The sequence below is a fragment of the Odocoileus virginianus genome, chromosome 17 (assembly GCF_023699985.2).
Source record: "Odocoileus virginianus isolate 20LAN1187 ecotype Illinois chromosome 17, Ovbor_1.2, whole genome shotgun sequence".
NCBI lineage: Eukaryota > Metazoa > Chordata > Mammalia > Artiodactyla > Cervidae > Odocoileus > Odocoileus virginianus.
In genome coordinates this window covers 25,484,412-25,505,617 of record NC_069690.1, presented here as the reverse complement: position 1 = coordinate 25,505,617, position 21,206 = coordinate 25,484,412, and the positions used below count along the sequence as shown (strand labels likewise).

The following is a 21,206-nucleotide window of genomic DNA, read 5'->3' as shown; positions in this document are numbered from 1 at the left end:
AAAATTTTAAAGATATGAGTAGATTATATACCTTTCAAAGAAAAATTTTGTATACCTCACTGGTGAAAAACAGATGTATAAACATTATTCAGGGAAATAGTGGTGTTTGAAGAACATAATTTTTCACTGAGTTTTTTGTACCTTTTCTAGTGAGGACAGTGGTCATAGTATAATTGAGAGGGGTCATTTTGATCCCAAGACCCCAGAACCAGACAGACACTGCCAGTGGTTAGCATAACTTTGTGTTATTTTCCCCTTTATTTTGTACATATTATTGTTCTTTAAAGGATCCTGAAAGAGAACTTGGAACCTGGGAAACACTTAGAGACCCCAGGGCACTGAAGCTCCTGGGAAAGTGAGCTTCAGACATGTATCTTGTGTCTCTTTTGTTTGATACCACCTGGAAGGAGAGCATTTTGGAGTGAAAGTTTTTCTTTTGCCTTAGAAGCACCATTCTCATTCAGGACTTTGGGGTAGGTGTATGAATAGGATAAACAGGGGTGGGGGGAAAGCTGCCAAGGTAGAGTCATGAGTTTTTAAGTTGGCCGTCAAGCGTGAAGTCAAGCTTCTGGGGAAGGAGGATGAGTTGAGGTTGTGGATTTCTCCAAGAAATCGTCCTGGCCCTCCCCGCCCCCCAGCATTCTCTGGATGTTTCTCAGGTAAGGTCAGTGCCTCAGGCTGCTGCAGGGGCACCCTGGTGTAGGTGCTGCCCCTGAGGGCGAAAATCCACAGGGTCTTCTTGTTTTTTGCATTTTAAATGGTTGACTAAACTGAACAGAGAATATTTTGTGACACAAGTTCATATTTCACTGTCCATAAATAAAGTTTTATTGGAACATAATCACATTCATTTACACGTTGCCTGTGGCTGCTTTTGTGCTACAACAGGAGAGTTGAATAGCTGTGACAAGAGTCAGTGTGGCCTCCAAAGCCTAACGTATTATCAGACCCTTTCCTTAGGGGCTTCCCAGGTGGTGCAGTGGTAAAGAATCCAACTGCCAGTGCAGGAGAGACAGGTTTGATCCCTGTATTGAGAAGATCCCCTGGAATAGGAAATGGCGACCCATTCCAGTATTCTTGCCTGGAGAATCCCATGGACAGAGGGGCAGGCTGCAGTCCATAGGGGTTGCATAAGAGTTGGACACGACTGAGCGACTCAGCATGCATGCCTACAAAGGCCCTTGGGCTCATAGGATACAGACGTAGGTGGTTTAATTGGGAAAAGAAATAACCCCAGCAGCAGGATGAATTTGAGCATACTCTGGGAGATAATGGAGGACAGAGGAGCCTGGTGTGCTACAGTCCAGGGGGTTGCAAAGTGTCAGACATGACTTAGCAACTGAACAGCAACATAGCAGAGACTTTAGGAAACGGTGAAACTCAAGATGGAATTGTCAGCCCCAGAGCTGATCTGCAGTCTTCCCATGGCAGGAGGTGCCCAAGAGCTCAAATAGTGATGCTGTTCTCTATGTGGCTGGGCTTTAGGTATTCATAAGGCAGGTCAAGTTGCTCATTGCGGGCTGTAATTTCCCTTTCCAAGTTTTCCAGATCTGTTTGGAATTGGTTTAGTACAGACTTGGCCTTGGGGTCTGAGAAATACTTTTCTTTGTGATGCCCCAGAGGCACCTAAGAAAGAATAAAGGATCAGTCAGTTTTGAGTTCAAAGGCAGACACACCTAGAGCCTTGCCCTTCACTCTGCTGTTCCCTTCCAACTGTCATTTCCATTTCCCCAGAGTCCTCTCTTACCATGTCTGGCTGGCGGCGACCCAGATGCCATGTGATGGCCATTTGAAGACAGGCTTGTCGGACATCAGGTAGTGAGCCCATCATTGTGGCCATTGTCACATCTTCCTTGGTGGTGGGTGGGGGCATCCGCATCGTGCATGGCGCATTAGGGACCCAGGCATACCAGTCCAGCTGGGGGAAGAAACTGCAACCCTAGGATCCTAGTACTTAGGGTTTGAACCCCATCTCTCCCATGGGTATCCCAAGTCCAGACACTTGCCTTCAGGGATCTGGGCTTTCAGTGCTCCATACCTGGCCCTGGTTGATGGCCCCATGCTGAGCAGTACACGTGAAGACACACATGGTAAGGAAATGGCAGAGTTGATTCTGGGACTGGAAGGAGACAGGGAAACCTGGGCAGAAACGGAACAGGATTTAGAGGCTACAGTCTGAGAGAAGAGAAATAAAGGCTGATGTCTTTGAATGTCTACATTTTGGAATTGGAATTGTTTAGTTCATTTGTTCAAATATATTTGCATCAGATGTGGGCTTCAACTAAGACTCAAGTAATACAGTTGGGTTACTTAAGCTCTCTGAACCTCAATTTCTGACCTGTAAAATGAGAGTGATACCTACTTTATAAATGAGTTAATCACCTGATATGGAACAAGTGTTCCAATAAGCAATTATTGTTATTTTGAAAGGGTGGGGGGCTGAAAAGGTTTGAGTGATCAGAAACCCTTTGCCTCAAAAAGTAGTTGAGAATTTAGGGATGTTTCCTCCTGTTTGCAGACAGGGAATTGCAGGTGTCTAATTTATAATGTGAAGGATAAGCAAAGTTATAGATTTACAATGTCACAGGCAAGAGAGGCTTTCTGCAAAGATTATGTTCAAGCCACTCAATTTACAGTGGAGGTGGGGGCTCAGAGACCCAGTAATCCTGTCAGTTAAGGTGAACAAATGTAATCACTCCCTTTTTATAGATTAAAAAAAATCAAAGACTAAAGAGATTAAACTGCTTCTAGAGCTTTCCTGGTGGCTCAGTGATAAAGAATCCACCTGCTGATGCAGATGTGGGTTCATGGGTTTAGTTCACTGGGTGGGGAAGATCCCATGGTGGAGAAAATGTCAACCCGCTCCAGTATCCTTGCTTGGGGAATCCCATGGACAGAGGAGCCTGGTGAGCTACAGTCTAGGCCGTCTCATAAGAGTTGGACACTACTGAGCAGCTAAACAAACAACAGGACTGTGGTAATTGGGAAAAGGTAGAGGCTGACCTTGAGCTCGGGTTCCTAACTGCTAATCTCAGGTTTGTTTTTATTTTAGCACATTTTCCCCTAAAAAGTCTGTTGAGAAAATGAGGCAAAGGTGGGCTGTGAGAACTGAGGGAGAGTGGATGAAGAGAGAATGAGAAGCACTTACTGGACAGGCTGAAGTTTACATGTGGATGTTTATTTTCATTTTCCAAATGTAGGTGATGGTTAGGGAAAAGATGGCCAAGGAGAGGAGGAGGGGTCTCCTGAGAGCCTGTGGAGCCCAGGGGACAGACTCAGATGTACTAGAGAAGTTTGGTCCTGGAAGGGGCGTGGTGCAGCCACTGATGCCCCAGAGGGACGCTCCCTCTTGAGGGCGAGTGTTAGGCTAGTGCTCACAGCACCCCCAGAGGCTGGCCATAGCTGCTCCCCAGTAAATATCTGTAGTTGCTCCACAGAGGCAGAGATATCGGTGTGAAATGTGAGGGACAGGGACAGAAGGAAGAATTGGAGCAGGCCATGCTGGCCTGTGTATGTTAGAGAGAGGAGGAGGAAGCCAGGAAGAACTGAGAAAGGCTGCTTCTTCCCCAGAGGGTAGAATGCCAGTGGGGGTGCTGAAGGTAGTGACTTGATTGTGGGGGAGGCTAGATTGGCCAAAGCGAAATGAGCTCCAAGGGGGCACTGGCTTCAGGGTTGAGCCAAAGCCTGGAGAGCATTGTGTCTACATCTAGAAATGACCTTGTACTGTGGTCATGGTGCAGTGGGCCTGGACTTTCTCTGTATGTGCTGGACAGTGGGAAGCAGGAGAAGAAGAGGGAAAACAGAAGGGGTCATCATGGACTTCGGTGGAAAGCTCTTCCCATTTATATTCTCAGGAAGGAACAGATAGCCATGAGGAGAGAACGTGAGCCCCAGCGGGGCCTGGGAAGATCCCCCACCGTTCCTGGGGGGTGCCATGCTGTGGCAGGTTAGGGGAGGGGATGGAAGTGAAGGATGATGGCCAGGGTCTCTGAGGAGGCTGATCCCTGGGCATTGGGAATTGTCCTGAGTCTTAGGAGGTGGGAATGGTATTCAGATGTTTGAAGTGTGGAGGGCGGGGGGTGTGATGGACAGGTGGGGTTCTGAACTCAGTGTCTGAGGAGCTCCCATCTCTGGGAGGGATCTCACCTCGCTCCTGGGCCTGGCGCAGCCCCACCTCAGTGATCTCCCGACACCAGGCCTGCAGCTCAGTGTCCCCTTTCACAACATCATCCCCGCGGTAGAAGAGGTGGACGATCCCCTCCACATACCTGCCCCGGGGAGAAGGGAGGTGAGCTCCTCAAGAGGAGAATGCTCTGGCCTCTGACCTCTACACTTTTCCATGGTCTCTGGCCAGCTGACTGTTGCTGTGTCTGAGTATAGCGTCTTCTAGGCCTGCCTTTTGGGTCACTCCTAGCTGTTTCTACAAACTGGCCTAGAGAGGAAGGACACGTGGGTCCTTAGTTCTGGGCATTCCCAGACATTATTGACAGCCTTTCTTCCTAACAAAACCGCTGATTTGTCCAGATCCCTCAGCTGCATCCACAACTTTGCCAACCTATGCTCTCTGTCCCCAGGCTGCTCCTCAGACCCCACCCACTGACTCCTCACTCTTCCTCATTTCTCCCCAGGATCCCTTCCTCTGCTTCTCCTGTCTGGACCTTCTTGTTTTCATGTTCCTTCTGCCCCATGCTGACCTTGGGACCAGAGCCCCACTCGCCTTCTCTCCCCCTCACCCCCCACCCCTGACTCATTTCTTGGCTTCCCCCTCACCCACCGGGCAGTGATTTCCCAGAGCCGTAAAGCATCACGGGCATAGAGAGCACCCGGGGTTCCCAGCAGGCGGCGATCAGCCAGATCATCAAGAGGACAGAGGGAGCGGTAGGTCAGCTGAGCCAGGGCCCGGCGGAGCAAGTGCACATGGCCCCCTCCACCGGTGCTCACTGCCTGGAACAAGAGAGATGCAAGGCCTTGAGGAAGAAGCCAGTGCACAGTATACAAGGGGTTCTCAGATGTGGGGTTTTCACATTTAGAAACATGGATATAAAGGGCTCATAGGTTTTAAGGGTCAGGGCATTCATCCAGGTTGGTCTGGGATCTTGAAAGCAGCAAGAGATGGTAGAAAGTTGGTCAGTGATGCAGCCCCACTCACTTTATCAAATATGCCTCCGTCTGAGATGAGCTGAGTCCGTGCCCGGGTGTTGATTTCCATTGTGTAGCGGATGTGTGGCATCAGGAGCTAGGATAGGGGAGAACAGAGGGGGTCGATTATGGGGGACATGCTCAGGTCCTTCCTTGTAGGCAGCATGATGGCCTTCTCTCCTCTTGACGCTTTCCTCCCTTGACAGGCTGGTCTCTTCCCGTTTCCATGATCACAGCATCTCATGATCTTGTCACCTCTGTGAGTCGTCATTCTCTCCAGCCACAGTGACCTGGGTTTCACTTCAACAGTCACTTTATATTTATCCAAGGTACAGGACCCTCTAAATGTTGACCTTTCTCATCTCCTATCCTCATGTGACAACAGCAGGTGATTATAGGGTCTTTTGTCTTTTGTCTCAGGAGGCTGCAGTGATGCTTACATGAGTGATGCCCTTGAGTAGCAGCTGTTATTTATCTTGATGATTTCTACCTGGAGTGTAGGTGGCCTTTTGAGAATCAGCACCTTTTGGTTTGCTTTTACTTTTTTTCTTCCCCCCTTTGGCTGTGGGGCATGTGGAATCTTAGTTCCCTGACCAGAGATCAAACCTGCAGCCCGTGCATTATAAGCATGGAGTCTTAACCACTGGACCACCAGGGTCCCTAATTTGCTTTCTTTTTTTTTTTTTTTTAATACTACACATTTATTAGAAAGGTCAAAAGTTTAAAGAGACTAAACATATTGGCAAGGATATGGAAGCATTGGAAGTCCCAGACTCTTCTGGTAGGAATACAAGAGAAAACAACCATTTTAAATCATAATATGTGCTGATGTGCTCAGTCACATAGTCGGGTCTAACTCTTTTCGACCCCATGGACTGTAGCCCACCTGGCCCCTCTGTCCATGGGATTTTCCAGGCAAGAATACTGGAGTGGGTTGCCATTTCCTACTCCAGGGCTGATTTCCTTTTATACTCTGTCATCCTCACAGCTTAAATTAGTCTCTCTACTCATTCCCAAAGTCACACCTCCATCCCCTGGTTGCTTCATTGTCAGGTTTTGAGGGGTAGGGTTGGGTACCTTCAATGAGGAGGAGCCATACTGTGCCACCTGTGTAAGCAGCAGAGGTGAAGTGAAAGTCGCTCAGTCATGTCTGACTCTGCAACCTCACGGACTATACAGTCCATGGAATTCTCCAGGCCAGAATACTGGAGTGGGTCGCTGTTCCCTTCTCCACAGGGTCTTCCCAACCCAGGAATTGAACGCAGGTCTCCTGCATTGCAGGCGGATTCTTTCCCAGCTGAGCCACCGCAGCAGCAGAGAGGCTGTCATCAAATCTCCTCCCACCCCAAATTAGGCAGTTAGACTCCCTCTATTTTGCAAGCTTTTCAAGAAATAGCTTTCCCTTAGCTATTAAAAAAGGCCATCTGATCTTCCATGCATTTCTTTGTATCTCAGACTATTTTGTTTTCATTTCCACCCAGTTCATGTACAGATTTCACAAAGGGTTGGTACTTATCTAAGTAGTTGTTGCTGGAGACAGAATGAGCCAGAGAGAACTATGGGGTCAGAAGGTCAAAGCAGCTCACATTGACTGAAACTTCAGAAAGTTCATGAAAGTTGCTGAGTGTCATAGAAAGCCCAACATCCACTTGAGAGGAGAAGCCTGAGGACAAACAACTCTTAATAATAATCGGGACCTCCTTAATGGTCCAATGGTTAACAATCCGCCTGCCAATTCGGGGGACACTGGTTCAATCCCTGGTCCAAGAACTAAGATCCTACATGCCAGGGGGACAACTAAGCCATATGCCAACTACTGAGCCTGAGCTCTAGAGCCCACAAGCTGCAACTACTGAAGCCCATTGGCCCTAGAGCCCACAACGAGAAGCCACTGCAGTGAGAAGCCCACGCACCATAACTAGAAAGTAGCCCCTGCTCACCACAACTAGAGAGCCTGTGCAGCAATGAAGACCCAGCACAGCACCCCCCCCCCCAAAAAAGGTGGCAATAATAAAAATTGCAAGAACTAATTTTTTTTTTTTTAGCTTTTAGCCTGTGTCATGCTATTAGGTCATTTTATCCTGTAGCAGCCCCACAATGGTGTTCCTTTCATCCCCTTTTAGACATGAGGACACTGAGCTCACACCTGTACAGAGGTTAGGACTCAGGATTCAGGCCTTGGCAGTCTGAATCCAGAGCCTGCACAGATCACCTCTGGGACATTGGCTGGCTTGGCTCTCCTGTGTGTGCTGATAACAGTGCAGCTCTTTGACATGTTTCTCTGGGAGTGGAGACAGGTGGGCACAGGGCTCAACTCGTAAACGGGGGATATTTTCAGTGTGAATAGAGGCTTAGCCTATCCAAGGTGAGCAGAAGATAGTGGTGTAGGAGCACCACGAGATGAGTAAAACCCAAGATTCTGCTCATTACACTGGACTCCATCTTGTCGATGCCACCCCAGCCTCCGGAGAGGCCACAGCTACTACTGGCCAGGCTTTAAGGGACCTGGCAGGCCCCCAGCTGAAGTACAGTTCAGTCCTTCTCCCTGCCAGGTGCTCACCTGTGTGTCCTGCTAACACTTCCGATTCCATGAACCTCAAACTGAATCTCATCTTTGCTTCCCAGCTGGCTTCTTTCCCATCTTCCTGTTTCTGACAGTTGCTCTTGTTCATATGCCTGTTTCGTATGCATATGTTCATATGCAGTTTCGTCCCTTTTGCCTTGTTCCCTATATCTAAGATGTCATCAAGATTTTGAGGACATTTTTAAGCAAGCATAAGTCTTATGTTGCTGCTGTCAGCTGATCAGTAGATGCTGAGCTCACTCTTTTATAAAATTATAGGATTTCTAGGTCAGTCTCCCACACCCACCCTTGGGCTCCTGAGTGTTGTAGCTTAGACCTCTGACTTTTCTGGCTCTGGTCTGATACCCAGGCTTGCTGCGGCTCTGGTCTGATACCCAGGCTTGCTGCAGCTACTGTTCCTTCTCTTCCCCAAGCCTGATGATGATTATTTTTTTAGCTGAGCCATGTGGCATGTGGGGTCTTAATTCCCAGACCAGAGATCACACCTGTACCCCCTGCAGTGGAAGTGTGGTGTCTTAACCAGTGGATGGCCAGGGAAGTCCCTGATTTTTTTTTTTTTTTAATTCTTGTCACCACCTTGCCAACACGTGTGTTTCTCCATTTCTCTCCTGGGCTGGAATAAGCACCCTGTTGGCCTCTCTCCTCGCCTCTTGCTCTGTTCCTACTTAGCACTCTCAGTTGGGGTGGAACATTCTCCATCAGTATTCTAGTGTTTACCAGCTGTCTTGTGATTTCAAATTCTAGGTCCAGGTATTGTTCTCTGGGTAGTTCTTATGGGCACCATGTGTCTTTCTGGCTAAATCGTAAATCTACTAAGGCAGGAACAAGGCTTTTGGTTTACTGGCAATATTCTGGCTATACTTTCGGCCCATTGCTAGATTGTCAGATCTGAGAATTTCAGAGGGTTCCTTTGTAATATGTCCTGAAGAAATGTTAAGTGACTCAATTAAAATACAAGTCTCAAAATATTGATAGTCTTTCTTTCTTCTGTTCTCCCTTCTTTTACAAAGTGATAAAATTTTTTTTGCTGCTATAATATCATATGATGGGGCTTCCCAGGTCGTGCTAGTGATAAAGAACCTGCCTGCCAGTGCAGGAGATGTAAAAGTCCTGGTTTGATCCCTGGTTCAGGAAAATCCCCCCAAGGAGGGCATGGCAACCCACTCCAGTATTCTTGCCCAGAGAAATCCCATGGACAGAGGAGCCTGGCAGGCTATAGTCCATAGGGCCGCAAAGAGTCAGAAACGACTGAAGCAACTTAGCATGCACACATGCAGTGTCATAGGATATTGGCCTCTTTCCTTTCTCTGGGGTCTGAATGAAGTAGGACATGGAGGGTAGAGGTGGTACCTTGAAGATAGGGTGCAGCCCTGGGAGGCACCTCATGGTGGCCACAGCGATGACCTCAGCCAGCAGATGGGTGTTAAGCAGATGGTATTGGAGCTGATGCAGTTGGAAATCTGAATTTCGGACCCAGGTCTTTGCCAGGAGCCAGGCAAGTGGAGGATCTGAGGGCAGGAACAGTGGTGGGGTCGGGGAGATGGAGCTGGGAGGCTGGATCTGGGAAAAAGAAATCAAGGCTTCATTGAATTCCCACTTTATGTGTGACCTTATGGTCAGCCATCTCGGGGAAACAGATGAGTAAGTACGATTATTGCCATTCAGGAGGTTGTAATCTAGAGGATTAAGAGGAGGAAGAATGAGGCCCCTTCCACCCTTCCTCTCACTGCTGTGGCACTGTGCACCCATCATGGTCTTCGGGGTGAGTGCAGGGGATTTGAAGCAGGGAGTCCAGTGAGGAGGTCCTGATGGTGGTTTGGGAGAAATGTGATGGGGGTCTGAGTTATGGTGGGGGATGGAAGGGGAAGCTGGGTGTATGAGATAATTGACAGGGTTTGTTAAACTGACTGTTGAGAACAGTGGGAGAAAAGAGAGTGGACTGAGGGGTTAATTAGTGACTCTTAAAATGTGTTCCCAATCTCGAAGCATCCACGTCACTTTGGAACCTAGAAAAGCAAATTCTCAGTCCCCATCCCAAATGGACTGAAACAGAACATCTCAGGCTGGGACCCAGCAAACTGTGTTTTCACAAGCCCTCTAGGTCATTCTGAGGCACAGTACAGTTCGAGAACCACTGGGTATAGGATGAGAACTCCAAAAGGTCATTATGACTCTTGAACAAGTCCTTCCAGTTGGGCGAGTCAGGAGAAACTAGGCTGTAAGCAGAGTGACATGAGGACAGGTCTCACTGTGTGAGGATGGAGCTTGAGAGCCAAGAACCAGGGGGCTGGGTCCTCAAGTGCAGAGGTGGAGGTGAACAGCAGCAAAGTTGGGAGGGGGTGCCTGGGGCACCTCACCTGGATGACCATGGGTAGCAGCTTCCCACTGGGGTCCATCTTGAGCATGACGAGGGGGGCAGCCAGGTACTGCTTCTCTCCTCGGATCACGTTGGCTGGAATTCCGTCCAGGAGGATGAAATCAGCCTCAAACAAAGAACCATTCTGGGGAAAGGAGGAATGTATCCATCCTTTGAGTTTAAAGTCTAACCCAAGAGGGCAGGGGCAAAGGGGGAAGACATTTTAAGATATTTATCTTGATTCTTGCCATCATCCTGTGTCAGTTATGGAGTCTTATTGGCAGAACCAGAGCATCTGGCCTGATTCCTCTCATTTTAAGTGACAAACAGCCTAGTGAAGGTAGGCGTCTTGTGCAGGTCCGATTTCAGAACAGGCCTGCCCAGTCCAGTGTGCACGCTGGCCCCTTGTCCAGATGGCCAGGCCTCTACCCCACCATCCTGCAGTGATGATCTCCCTGTGTTCAGCTGTCACCAGCTCAGCAAACGCTCTTTCACTCCAAAACTCACCTCCTCTGTCAAGGAATCTGCAGAGGTTGCCCTGCCAGCACTACCGCCTAGTCCAGAGCACACATGCCTGTGACATGCTCACATGTGGCCTAGCTCATCGTCCTCACATGCAGCTCACCTCCTCCAAACCCAAGCAACCTCCACAGTTCTCCCCTCCTGATGGCACATTTTCCATCTTTCTTCCTCCCTTTGAACACTGGTGTCCAGGGCACTGACATCAACCAGGAGACGACATTGTCCCTGGTAACACCACCGGCCTTGTCTGTGCCCCGGGGATCCATCCTGTTTCTCCTCCATGCTGGGAGTTCCTCAGAGTTTTCCCTATGTACTGTATCACCTCCAGTTTTTTCCAGCACTGGAGTCTGGACCAAGGGTTACCACAGCCTCCCTTCTTCAACTCATCTTTGGCCCCTCCCCTTCACCACTTCTGGCTGCACTGCCAAGGTGAGAACAGTGCAGGGCGGGAGGGATACCTGGAGTTCTCTCTCCAGCTGGGCCCGTAGCTCCTCCATTCCCGAGGGCAGCACCAGCCGGGAGGGCAGAGAGGTGCAGCGTCTCAACAGCATGGGGTTGGCGCCATTGAGGAACTGGTAGCCAAACAACTCATCGTCCCGCCAGCGCTGGTGAACCTTCTCTGTGGTGTCAGGGTGGAATGGAGTAGAGTGGAGTGGAGGAGGAGGTTTACACAGTTGGGATGTCCCTCCTCCAGGCCCTACCCCAGTGATGTAGGCATGTGACCACCCCGTATCCAGTCCCTATCTTTTCATCTTGGGGCCTCTGAGAAATGACCCAGCACAATATAGTCTCATCTGCGAAACACTTATGAGGGACTGTGGAGTGTGAAGGTCGGGACATCAAAAGAGGCCATCAACAGGTTATAGAGACCTGGGGAACCACTGACCAGCCAGGGGGCTCTTCTGGCCCCAGAAGATGAGATCAAAATCCTCCAGACTGGTCCAGGAGCTCAGGAGGGTGTAAACACGTTTGAGGACCATCTCCAGAGCCCTAGGACGGGAATCAAGGCGTGAACCCACTCGCCCATCCCTCAGCCTCTCACCATCTACCACCATTTTTAGATCTCCCAGCCCTTTCACCACTCTGAACTCCAGGCCTGTTCTCACCCCGCCTTCAGTGTCCACTCAAAGTCCAGCCTCTTCTCCTCGTGGAATCTCATATTTGCTGGTAGATCGTCCTCACAGCCCGCAGCTATTGTCAGGGGTAACCCTTCCTTCCAGGTGGCCCAGCTAGGAAATGGGGACAAGGCTTCAGGAAGGGTGCCCAGGTCAGTAGTGGGGGCGGGGTCAGGGAAGGGGGTTACTGCTGAGAGGCCCTGTGGGTGGGTGGTCACCGGTATATCTGATGTCTTTCTTTCAGCTCCTTCTCTCGATGTCTCTGGAACACATCCAATGCATTGTTTCCTGCCAGACGGGCTGGGGAGATGTTAAGACAATTGGCCACGGTCTTTGTGGTCCTGGGCTCTCCCCTGCTTGTCCTCACCTTCCTTTTCAGCAGTCATGGGCCCTGTGTTCAGTTCTGCTCTGTTGCTTCTATCTCTGGCCTTGCATCACTCCATTGATTTCTGAGACACATTTACCTTGTCATTGCCAACTGTGTACTCTGGGTTTTGTTAATCTCAACCCTCATCTCTTGCCTTGAGACAATCTCATGTTTGACATCTTTTCTTGTCTGTTAACTTGCCTTTCCCCACTTGATCCTATTTCATCAGTATCTGTTGTTGGAAAAATCACTGTAATTAAGGTGATAAAATCTTGTGAATTCCTGGCAGTCCAGTGGTTAAGACTCTGCAAGTCCATTGCAGGGGGCATGGGTTCAATCCCTGGTTGGGGAACTAAAGTCCCACCTGCTGAGCAGTGCAGCCAAAAGAAAAAAAGTGATAAAGTCTTAGTCACCCATATGCCCTTACCTGTTTTCTACTACATATTGCCTTGGTTAATTTCACATGTGCTGAACCTCACCTACCACACCTCAGCCGTCTTTGGAAATCTATGAGGAACAGCTCTTTTCTTTCTCTGACTTCACTCTGCTTAGACCCTCAGAGTCTGTTATCACCTTGTTCCTGCTCTTAGCTGCATGTATACTCACCAGTGTCAAAGTGATGTCTTTCTATCCTTACTTGCCCTGGCCTGCATTTTCCTCCATGATCATCTCTCTTACTATTTTCCATGGTAACAGATTCTGTATTGGCTGTCCTCATTCACCCCCACCCTCTGTCAGTGTGCACCCTGTCCCTCATGGTTTGTTTCCGTGTTTTTCCAACCGAACCCAGCTCTCCAAGTCACATTGTTTGTTATTTCCTATAGCTGTCTCCTCTCGGGGTCACCTCCATCCGCTATTCCACATACTACCTGTACCTGCCCTGCCCCAACTTGTTCCTCATCCCATACCGATCTCCTTTCTGCTTTTACTTGGGCGCTTCTGTTTCCCATCATTGCTGCGACTCCCACCCCCGCCCTCATCTTCTTGGAGGGTGGGATCTATACGTGAACTTGTGTCCCTGTCCAGCTCCACTTGGAGCTTTTTTTTTCTGTGTATAAATTTGGTATTTTGTAACTCCGGTGTTCTGCCTTCTCCACACTTAACTAGCTGAACGCTCACTTTGCTCAAGGGCCTCTGACTTTCCTCAGCTACCCCCCCATCCCCTTTCCCATCTGTTCTCCAGGACCGTACACCCCTCCTCCCGACACTGCCCCTCACCGGTGGCCTCTGGCAGGCACAGCACGCCGTCACCCTGCACCCAGCGGTAGCACGGGAACGCGGCCTCCTCGCAGGCTCCAGGGCCCCGCACCGTGATGCGGTCGCAGAACCACGCGTCGTCCACCAGGGAGTGGTGTTTGCGCAACTTCACGAACTGCAACGGCCCCAAGTCCTCCGGAACTTCGTGCTCAAACTCCTCCTTCTGTGGGACCAGAACCGAGAGACAGTAGCAGGGTTCCCGGAGAGGCCGTTTTGCCGGGGTGGGTGGGGGGTAAGTAATGCGGTGGGGACAAGAGAGGAGGGGACCTTTGTGGAGCCTCGGTTGGCAAGGCCTCCGAATACAGCATTCCTCGTTCTGCCTCCGGACGCTTGCGCGGTGGGTCTCACCCCATCACAGCGGCAGAATGAGGGAGCCCGGCGCGTGGCCCGCAGTGTCTTTAATTGATGTCTGAGCATCAGCACCTCAATCGGTCCTTTAACTGAGCCCCCCCCCCCCCCCACGCCCTCCTCACTAGGAGCATCCCGCTTGACTTCAGATCCTATACTGACACTGGCACGGGTCATTTGGAGGAGTTGGAGGCTGTGAGGACCAGGGCCGTCGGGGAGGGAGAAGGATGTGCCCCCTGCCTGGACCCTGGCTCCCGATCCTCTCCTGGCCCAGGCACCGGTGTCCCAACACCTGAAAGCCCCAACGGACACGGTCCTGCTGTCGTTTCGCCCCCTATCCCGCTCCCTCGCCAGCCTCCCGCCTCCCGGCTCGCCCGCTGACCTGGCCCCGCGCCGGCCGCAGCTGCAGCTCCAGCTTCGTTTCCCCGCGCGCCCCGACCAGCCACAGCTGCACGCGGTTGTGCGAGCCGGCGAAGAGCGAGGCCCCGGTGGCCACGAGGATGCGGTAGCGGCCCATGGCCGCCCCGGCGGCTGAAGCGAGGGGAGCCGGGTCCGTGCGCGCTTCTCGAGGCCGCCCGGGGCCGCCGGCAGGTGTTGAGGCGCCTCAGGGCCGTTCCCGGGCCTTTAAAGATGGGCCCGCGTCCCCGCCCTCCTCACCACATCCAGGCGTTCCCAGTCTCCGCCCCAGACTAGCCCGAACCTGCGAGCCGCCGCAGAGCCGGCTGTGTGGAAGAGCCGCGCCTCCCCGCCCGAGCGCAGCTGGGAGGGAGATAAAGGGGCCCCGGCCTGGGGGAAGCCGAGAGGACGGATGTGGCCGGGTTTCTCCTCCTCCCGAGGAGGTCAGGGGACTCGGGGTTGAAGGGAGCAAGACGAGGACAGTCCCCGAGGTCGCCGAGACTTTGGGGGAACTCGAAGGAAGAGGGAGCGTGTTGGTCTTCCAAGCGAAGGAGGAAGTCCCTGCTTTTGTGGGCTGGGATCTGGGGAAGACCGTGAGTCGAGCCCTGGAAGGTCGACCTGGGTGACTGCGCTGGGACATTCCTGGAGAGTGGGCTTCTCTGGATCCAGTTCAGCCCAGTCAGTCTTCAGTTTCAGATTGCTACCTGATTTGAGTGCAGTCCTTCAATAAATGACCAGAGTTTCCCCAGGTTGCCTAAAACTTGGAAAAGTAACGGCTAAGAGACTCGCTCCCCACCCCACCCCCAACCTCGTGTCAAACATGGCTGGGTTAGGACACCCCCCCACACACACACACATACACGTCAGATACTGCATGCTATGCATGTTAAATCGCTTCAGTTGTGTCCGACTCTTTGGGACCCTAGGGACTATAGCCCACCAGGCTCCTCTGTCCCAGGGATTCTCCAGGCAAGAATACTGGAGCGGGTTGCCATTTTCTCCCAGGGTGGTCTTCCAGACCCAGGGATCGAACCCGCATCACTTTGTTTCCTGCATTGGCAGGTGGGTTCTTTACCGCTAGCGCCACCTGCCAACCCCTTCAGATACGGAGGGAGGCCTAACTGAGGCAGGGCAGTGAGAGCTTCCTTTTGTCCTGTCTTCATAGTGGGTGCAGAGAATGTTAGGGACCCAGGTGTGAGGGTGCAATGTGGAGCCACTTAGGGACCCAGCATCCTTGGGCGATTCCCATGGACTTTGTCCCTCCAGAATGAATGCAGCCTCTTTCTCTTCTATATGTTCCAGGTACATTTTTATTCTGGCCTCACTGACCCTGGTGCTTGCTTTCCCCACAAGAATCCAGTTTTCCCCTGAAAAAAATCAGGCGTAAAGTTATTAGTCATGAAGTTCTACTTCTTTCATCTTCCCCATTGTCTTTATCCCACTTTGAGCACACGTGCACACACCCACCCCCACTGTTTCCTGGTCGTTTGTGGCACTCAGGGCCAGAAACTGGGGAACCAGGGTGCAGCAGTGGGACTTTGTCAGGAGGATGATTCAGGGCTCAGGCTTTAGCACCCACCCAGGAAGCCTCTTGCTGGTCCCTACCCAAGTCTTCTTGGCCCTAGTCTTTATAATCATTTGGCTCACAGTGGACGTGTTTGGCAGCCTGGGCTAGGTCAGGGCAAGGTAAACCTGCTTTCTTGAGCCAGACCCTCAAAAATGACTCGACATGTTGCTCCTTAGTGGGCATGAGAGGGATTCCAGTCCTGCCTTCCAGCCTCCAGACCTTACAGAAGTGTCTGATCCTTACTGGGTGCCCTTCCCCTTCTTATCTTCTGGGCCCACTCCCACCTACTGCATCCTCAGTGCTCGGGGCTGGTATCTGCTGGCCCCCAGCACAGTTTCCTCCAGTTTGGGGTATCCTGTAATATCCAAATAGTGTGGCTTACATTCACCATCTTTTGTAGTAGCTGAACCTGGCCTTTCCACACGTGCCCTTCAAGTGTCACTTTTACCTAATAAGAAGGTTTGCGTGATACTTCCAAGACTAGTCCATACTTCAGCCTGCTTCTCTGCTGTTCTGGAGTGTACTCAGAGGCAGGGTGGGGGTGGGGATGGATAATTAAGAATAACAATCCAAGCTACTACATATGCTAATAAGTTAATGTTTAAAACAGAACAATACCTGGCAGTAGTCTCCATATGTATTCATTGCTATTATTCTATTACTTACATTCTGGAAACAATTTTCAATTGAATGTCGGCATCAGTATTTCTAGAACTTTCTCTGCCTCTCCTCACCCCATACTATTTTTCCGTGTCCTTTCCATTTAGCGGTCTTACTCCTCAAAACCTTCTCACTTCTTTTTTTTCTTTTTCAGCTCATGCATTTTATTGGGAAATATAATGAAAAACAAGATTTCCCAACCCAGGAAAAGCTCTCCACAAAGGCAGTGGAGGAAAGAAAATAGTTTTATACTTGAATAAGCATTAGCAGAATGTGATGTGCGTCACAGGCCATCTGCTAAGAGATTGTAAAGATAAAATAATCCCATCCTGTTATAGTGCCAAACAGATGCAGCCTTTACACATGTTCTCAAGATAAACAGTAACTAGTTCTCAAGTAAAAGGCTTGAGAGCACCATTTGTCACACACTGTTCATCCTAACTTTACCTGGTGATTGGTGATCCTTGGTGTTATTGATAGGGTTAATCATAGGAAAACCAGTATCCTCATATCTTTATGACAGGGGGTAGTTTTGCATGTCAGAGCAAGGTGCTCACCTCAGTTAGGGTCCTAACCTCTCACAGAAACTGGGAGATACGGGTGCTCTCTCTCCTGATTTTTCCGTTTTAAAGAGATGACTGCCAGGGCCTTGGGAGAGAGACCTTCCTGGGTCATAAAGCTGCAAGAGGCTGGTTTAGCTTCTAAAAAGATTCCCATACCTTTCAGAGAGACAGAGAAAGAACTTACAAGTTTTCTGACATTAATGCTCTAGGAAGGGATTGGAAATACTTCCCTGGTGAGTCCAGTGGCTACGACTCCACACTCCCAGTGCAGGGAGTCCGGGTTCCATCCCTGGTCAGGGAACTAGACCCCACTTGCCGCAGCTCAGAGGTCTCATGCTGCAGCTGAACAGCCCACACGCAGCAACGAAGGTCGAAAATTTGCCTGTGCCTCAACTAAGACCTGACACAGCCAAATAAATAGTAAAAGAAAAGAAAGGGCTGGAAGAAGTCTCTTATTTTCAACAGGGAGAATTAAGCTTCTTATTTTAAAATGTTTACTGGTCCTTAACGGTTAACTCTTGTTCTGTTTACCACAGGAAGGACCAGGGGCTGGGTTTTGCAGTAGGGAAGCCCATATGTGCACCCCAATGCTGAACTCTCCTCTTCTTCCAGATCCCCAGGGCCCTGTTTTCTGTCTCACTTTCCCACCATCTCTCTTTGCAGAACAATTTAGCTGCTTGATCAAAGCTTCTCTCACTAGATACTTCCCCAGGGACTGTGGGCGAGGGGGATGGGCCTTGCATTTCATAGCCAAAAAGTCTTGTTTAAGTGTTCTGAACACAAGAGCAATTTCATCCCCTTCTTTTCTCCTGTGCCAGTGTATCTTAGACTTCAGTTGGCTAGAGGGTCACCCCACTGTCCCCACTCCATGAGTGTTTGGAGCCCACATTTGGCACAGGACTACAGAAGTTTGTGTTTATTCCTTGGGGACAAATTGGACATACAAACACAGCATTATAAACTGTGTAACTTTAAACTAAACATAGGCTCTGGTTTGAGGGTAGACTTTATATCACATATTTTTCCAGTTAGTCATTTGAGTACCCCTCCCCAGTGTGCAGGAAGCCCAGCACCCCCCTCTCTGAGTGTGGTACTCACTTCTGTTCTTGTTCATTTGTGGCACTAGGGAAACGTCGTTCCTGCACCATCTGATGGGTCATGTCTAGTGCTGCGTGGGCCTGCTGCACAGGCCACAACAGTGACCCACACTTGGGCTTCCCAGCTCTTAGCTCACGCAGGGTCTCCCAGCATGACCGTGGTGCCAGGGGCCAGGGTCAAGGCCATGTCCAGCCTCAGCCCCTTAAACCTTGAGTCTCGATGCTGAGCCTGGTCATTTGACCAGATGACTTTGCTCACAGGGGCTTCCCTTTGGAGAACTTTAGGGTTCTTTCCTACCAGTGGATCTCTGTTGGAACCTTCTCAATCTTTCAGAGAGAACTTCGTTCACATCAAACAGTGTGAAAAAGAATTCAGTCTCAATCTCTTTTCTTCCAGGTAGAGTCTTGGTCCTTGAGGCATATTTGCCCCCTCATCCTCATCCACCAGCTCTGCCTATGAAGGGAGTGTTGGGATGGGGCTGAGAGGGAAGAGCCTTTGTGGGACCTCAAAAGGGTGCTGGTGAGGGGATGCTCAATGCTCAGAGGAGAGTCAAAGAAGGTTTGCTCCCAGGGGTCTATGTTCATTCAGAGAGAAGAAAGCTGGCAGATTCTTGGCCCCTTGCCGCCTGTCCCCACCACCTCTGCTGTCTTGATCCCAACAAGTATCCCCAAGTCAACCCCAAAGAGTCTGCTCAGATTTCTGTGGGTTGCATAGAATCATCGTCAATGATGAATACACTTCTAGAAGTGGCTGGTTCTTGTTTAAAAAATCTGTGCCATACTGTATACTTTTTCCTCACTTAAGAGCTCTATCTCATGGACATCTCTGTGGTTCAAGCAGTTATACCTTGGACTCATTCTTTCTTTTTTGCCCAGGCTATTGGCACGTGGGATCTGAATTCCCTGACCAGGGATTGAACCCATACCCCGCTGCAGTGGAAGTATGTAGTCCTAACCACTGAACAACCAGAGAACTCCTTGGACTTTTTCTTTTAACAGCTGCATGGTGCTCCACGTTGGTTTTAACTATTCCTCTGCCAGTGATCATTCAGTTTACACTTTTTGGACATATGATGAATGTTACAGAGAGCATGTATGTATTTATATCCTTATATACTTGGTGGCTTTATTTCTATGGGTTAAAGTTCAAGAAAAGGTACAAAGGGTGAAAGACCACCAAATAAAAAAAAACAAGAACAAAATAAAATGAACAGATAAAAATAGTCAACAAAATTAAGTGTCTTTTTTTGTCAGGCAGACGAACCCATTAGTTAACTGAATTTTATTCATGGAGGAGCCTAAGTCAGGGATTTCTGACTGCTTGAAAGGGGCTGTTCTCAATGTTTATGATGATTAAAAGTTGCCAGTTGTACCCTGGAGAGAGTCCACAGGTTTGTACACAGCAGAGACAAGTCCTATTGTTCCAAGGGAGTCTTAAGTTAGGACCGCTAAGGATTGGGCAGAGCAATGTTACTCAATATTCACAACCATTTGAAGTCCCCTGGTTAGAAAGAGTTGTTGTGAAACATAGTGTCCAGTTTTGCTATCTTCTAGGCACATGCTGGTAAGGTTTCTTTGACATGGAGATTGCTGGGTGGAAGAGTATGTGTTGAGGTTGGGGGGTGGGCTTGGAGTTAATTTGTGATATTATGGAGAACAGGTTCAGTAGACAGAAGGAGACAGAATGCAGATCAGAGTGTAGCATGCCCTTCAAGAAATAAGGCTGGGGGCTTCCCTGGCGGTCCAGTGGTTAAGACTCCATGCTTGCATTTCAGGGGCATGGGTTCCATCCCTGGTCAGGGTACCAAATCCCTCATGCCACATAGCCAAAAACTAAAATAAAACGTATTTACAATCTATTACTCTTAAAAGAATGTTTTTAAGTAGATCATCTAAAATTCTAAACCTAACAGTGTACTACAAGGCCTTTCATTTACACCCCATTTCAATTAAACCAGAATTTCTTGAAAGAAAGAGGGCCAGGCAAGGAACAGAGAGGGGGCCATGGTTGGAGGTGGGTGGAGAGGTTGAGATGTGGAGGAACAAGAGTGTAAGTGATGAGGGGAAGACCCTGAAGGGGGAAATAAAATCCAGAAAGTGTGGAGAGGAACTGGCTACAGGCCATGCATTCTCATGGGTGGAGCCACAACATCATAGATTCTATAATGGCTTATGGCCCTTCAAAGGATCACTTACATAAGCACATGCATGACGGTAAAGGCTTTGTAAGGGGGCAATCACAGAAAAAAGGTAGAGAAACATGACTTGGGGTGTGATTCCCCTAGCAGTACTCACTGCTTGGTTACTGATGCAAGAAAAATCAAAGATTGGAATCATCCAGAACATTATCCTGAGACTCCGTCTGGCAGAGGCTTATGTGAGCCCCTCCCTCATGCTTATCTCCCCAGCATCACTGGTAGAGCAGGCAGGGACCCACACTTGTATGTTACCAATTAGCATTTTATGTAAACCTTGTATCAAGAAAGGCCTCTCAGAATCCCTTTCCACTAGATTAACAACTTGAAACTACTTGGATTTACTTGTTCTGACACTGGCTCTTCGCAACATTTCTGTAAAGACGTTGAGAAGTTAATCCTGGGACTTTCTCCAGCCCCCACTGCTTATCTCTGTTCCTCAGGGGTCCAGTCTCAAACCCTTGCACTCTCTTCTCAGGACTGAACTGCAAGCCCAGACCCGGGGCATCTCAGGCTTCTCACTCCATCTTGGAGAGACAAAGATTAAGGGACAAATGAGTTGTGGGGTTCATCAGAGGGTATAGGGAACACAGAAATTCCACCCCTTCTCTGGGATCCCTGCCAATACCCAAAACCAGCCTAAACTCTTTGTTCTAATTCTACGTATTCAAATTTCTTTTCCTTTTTTTTTTTTTTAATAATCTTATTTATTTTTGGCTATGCTGGGTCTTCATTGCTGCACGGGCTCTTCTCTAGTCTCAGCGCACCGGTTTCTCATTGCAGTAGCTTCTCTGTTGCAAAACATGGGCTGTAGAACATGTGGACTTCAGTGTTTGCAGCACCTGGGCTCAGTAGTTGCAGCTCCCAGGCTCTCGAGCATGGGTTTGCTTAGTAATCATGGCACACAGGCCTTGTTGCTCCCCAGCATGTGGGATCTTCCCAGACCGAGGACTGAACCTGTGTCTCCTGCATTGGCAGGTGGATTCTTTACCACTGAGCCACCAGGAAAGCCCCAGATTTCTTAATCACACTGATTTCTA

At 49.6% G+C, this 21,206-nt stretch overlaps 1 protein-coding gene and 1 long non-coding RNA gene across 4 annotated transcripts in view; one reads left to right on the top strand and one right to left on the bottom strand.

Annotated features, from left to right (window-relative positions):
- The window catches only part of LOC110150102 (uncharacterized), a 107,627-nt gene that overhangs the window by 650 nt on the left and 85,771 nt on the right, over nucleotides 1–21,206 (top strand). The window contains exon 2 of the long non-coding RNA XR_011492218.1: nucleotides 1,735–1,815. This is a non-coding gene — a long non-coding RNA (uncharacterized lncRNA). The remainder of the gene's footprint in view (nucleotides 1–1,734; nucleotides 1,816–21,206) is intronic.
- On the bottom strand, nucleotides 1,196–14,329 carry ALOX12 (arachidonate 12-lipoxygenase, 12S type). 3 transcript variants are annotated; one of them, XM_020912871.2, is made up of 14 exons: nucleotides 14,071–14,329; nucleotides 13,302–13,503; nucleotides 11,935–12,016; nucleotides 11,708–11,830; nucleotides 11,488–11,591; nucleotides 11,060–11,220; nucleotides 10,081–10,224; nucleotides 9,074–9,283; nucleotides 5,150–5,236; nucleotides 4,775–4,944; nucleotides 4,147–4,268; nucleotides 2,039–2,139; nucleotides 1,748–1,918; nucleotides 1,196–1,626 (listed from the first exon to the last, which is right to left on the bottom strand). In XM_020912871.2, the coding sequence occupies exons 1-14, from the start codon at nucleotides 14,203–14,205 to the stop codon at nucleotides 1,447–1,449; spliced, it is 1,992 nt and encodes a 663-aa protein (XP_020768530.1). In that variant the 5' UTR covers nucleotides 14,206–14,329; the 3' UTR covers nucleotides 1,196–1,446. The 3 variants fall into 3 exon arrangements, with proteins under 3 accessions (XP_020768530.1, XP_020768531.1, XP_020768532.1); XM_020912872.2 differs by lacking the exon at nucleotides 14,071–14,329 and adding an exon at nucleotides 13,851–14,052; XM_020912873.2 differs by lacking the exon at nucleotides 1,196–1,626 and having other exon boundaries at nucleotides 1,834–1,918; nucleotides 2,007–2,139.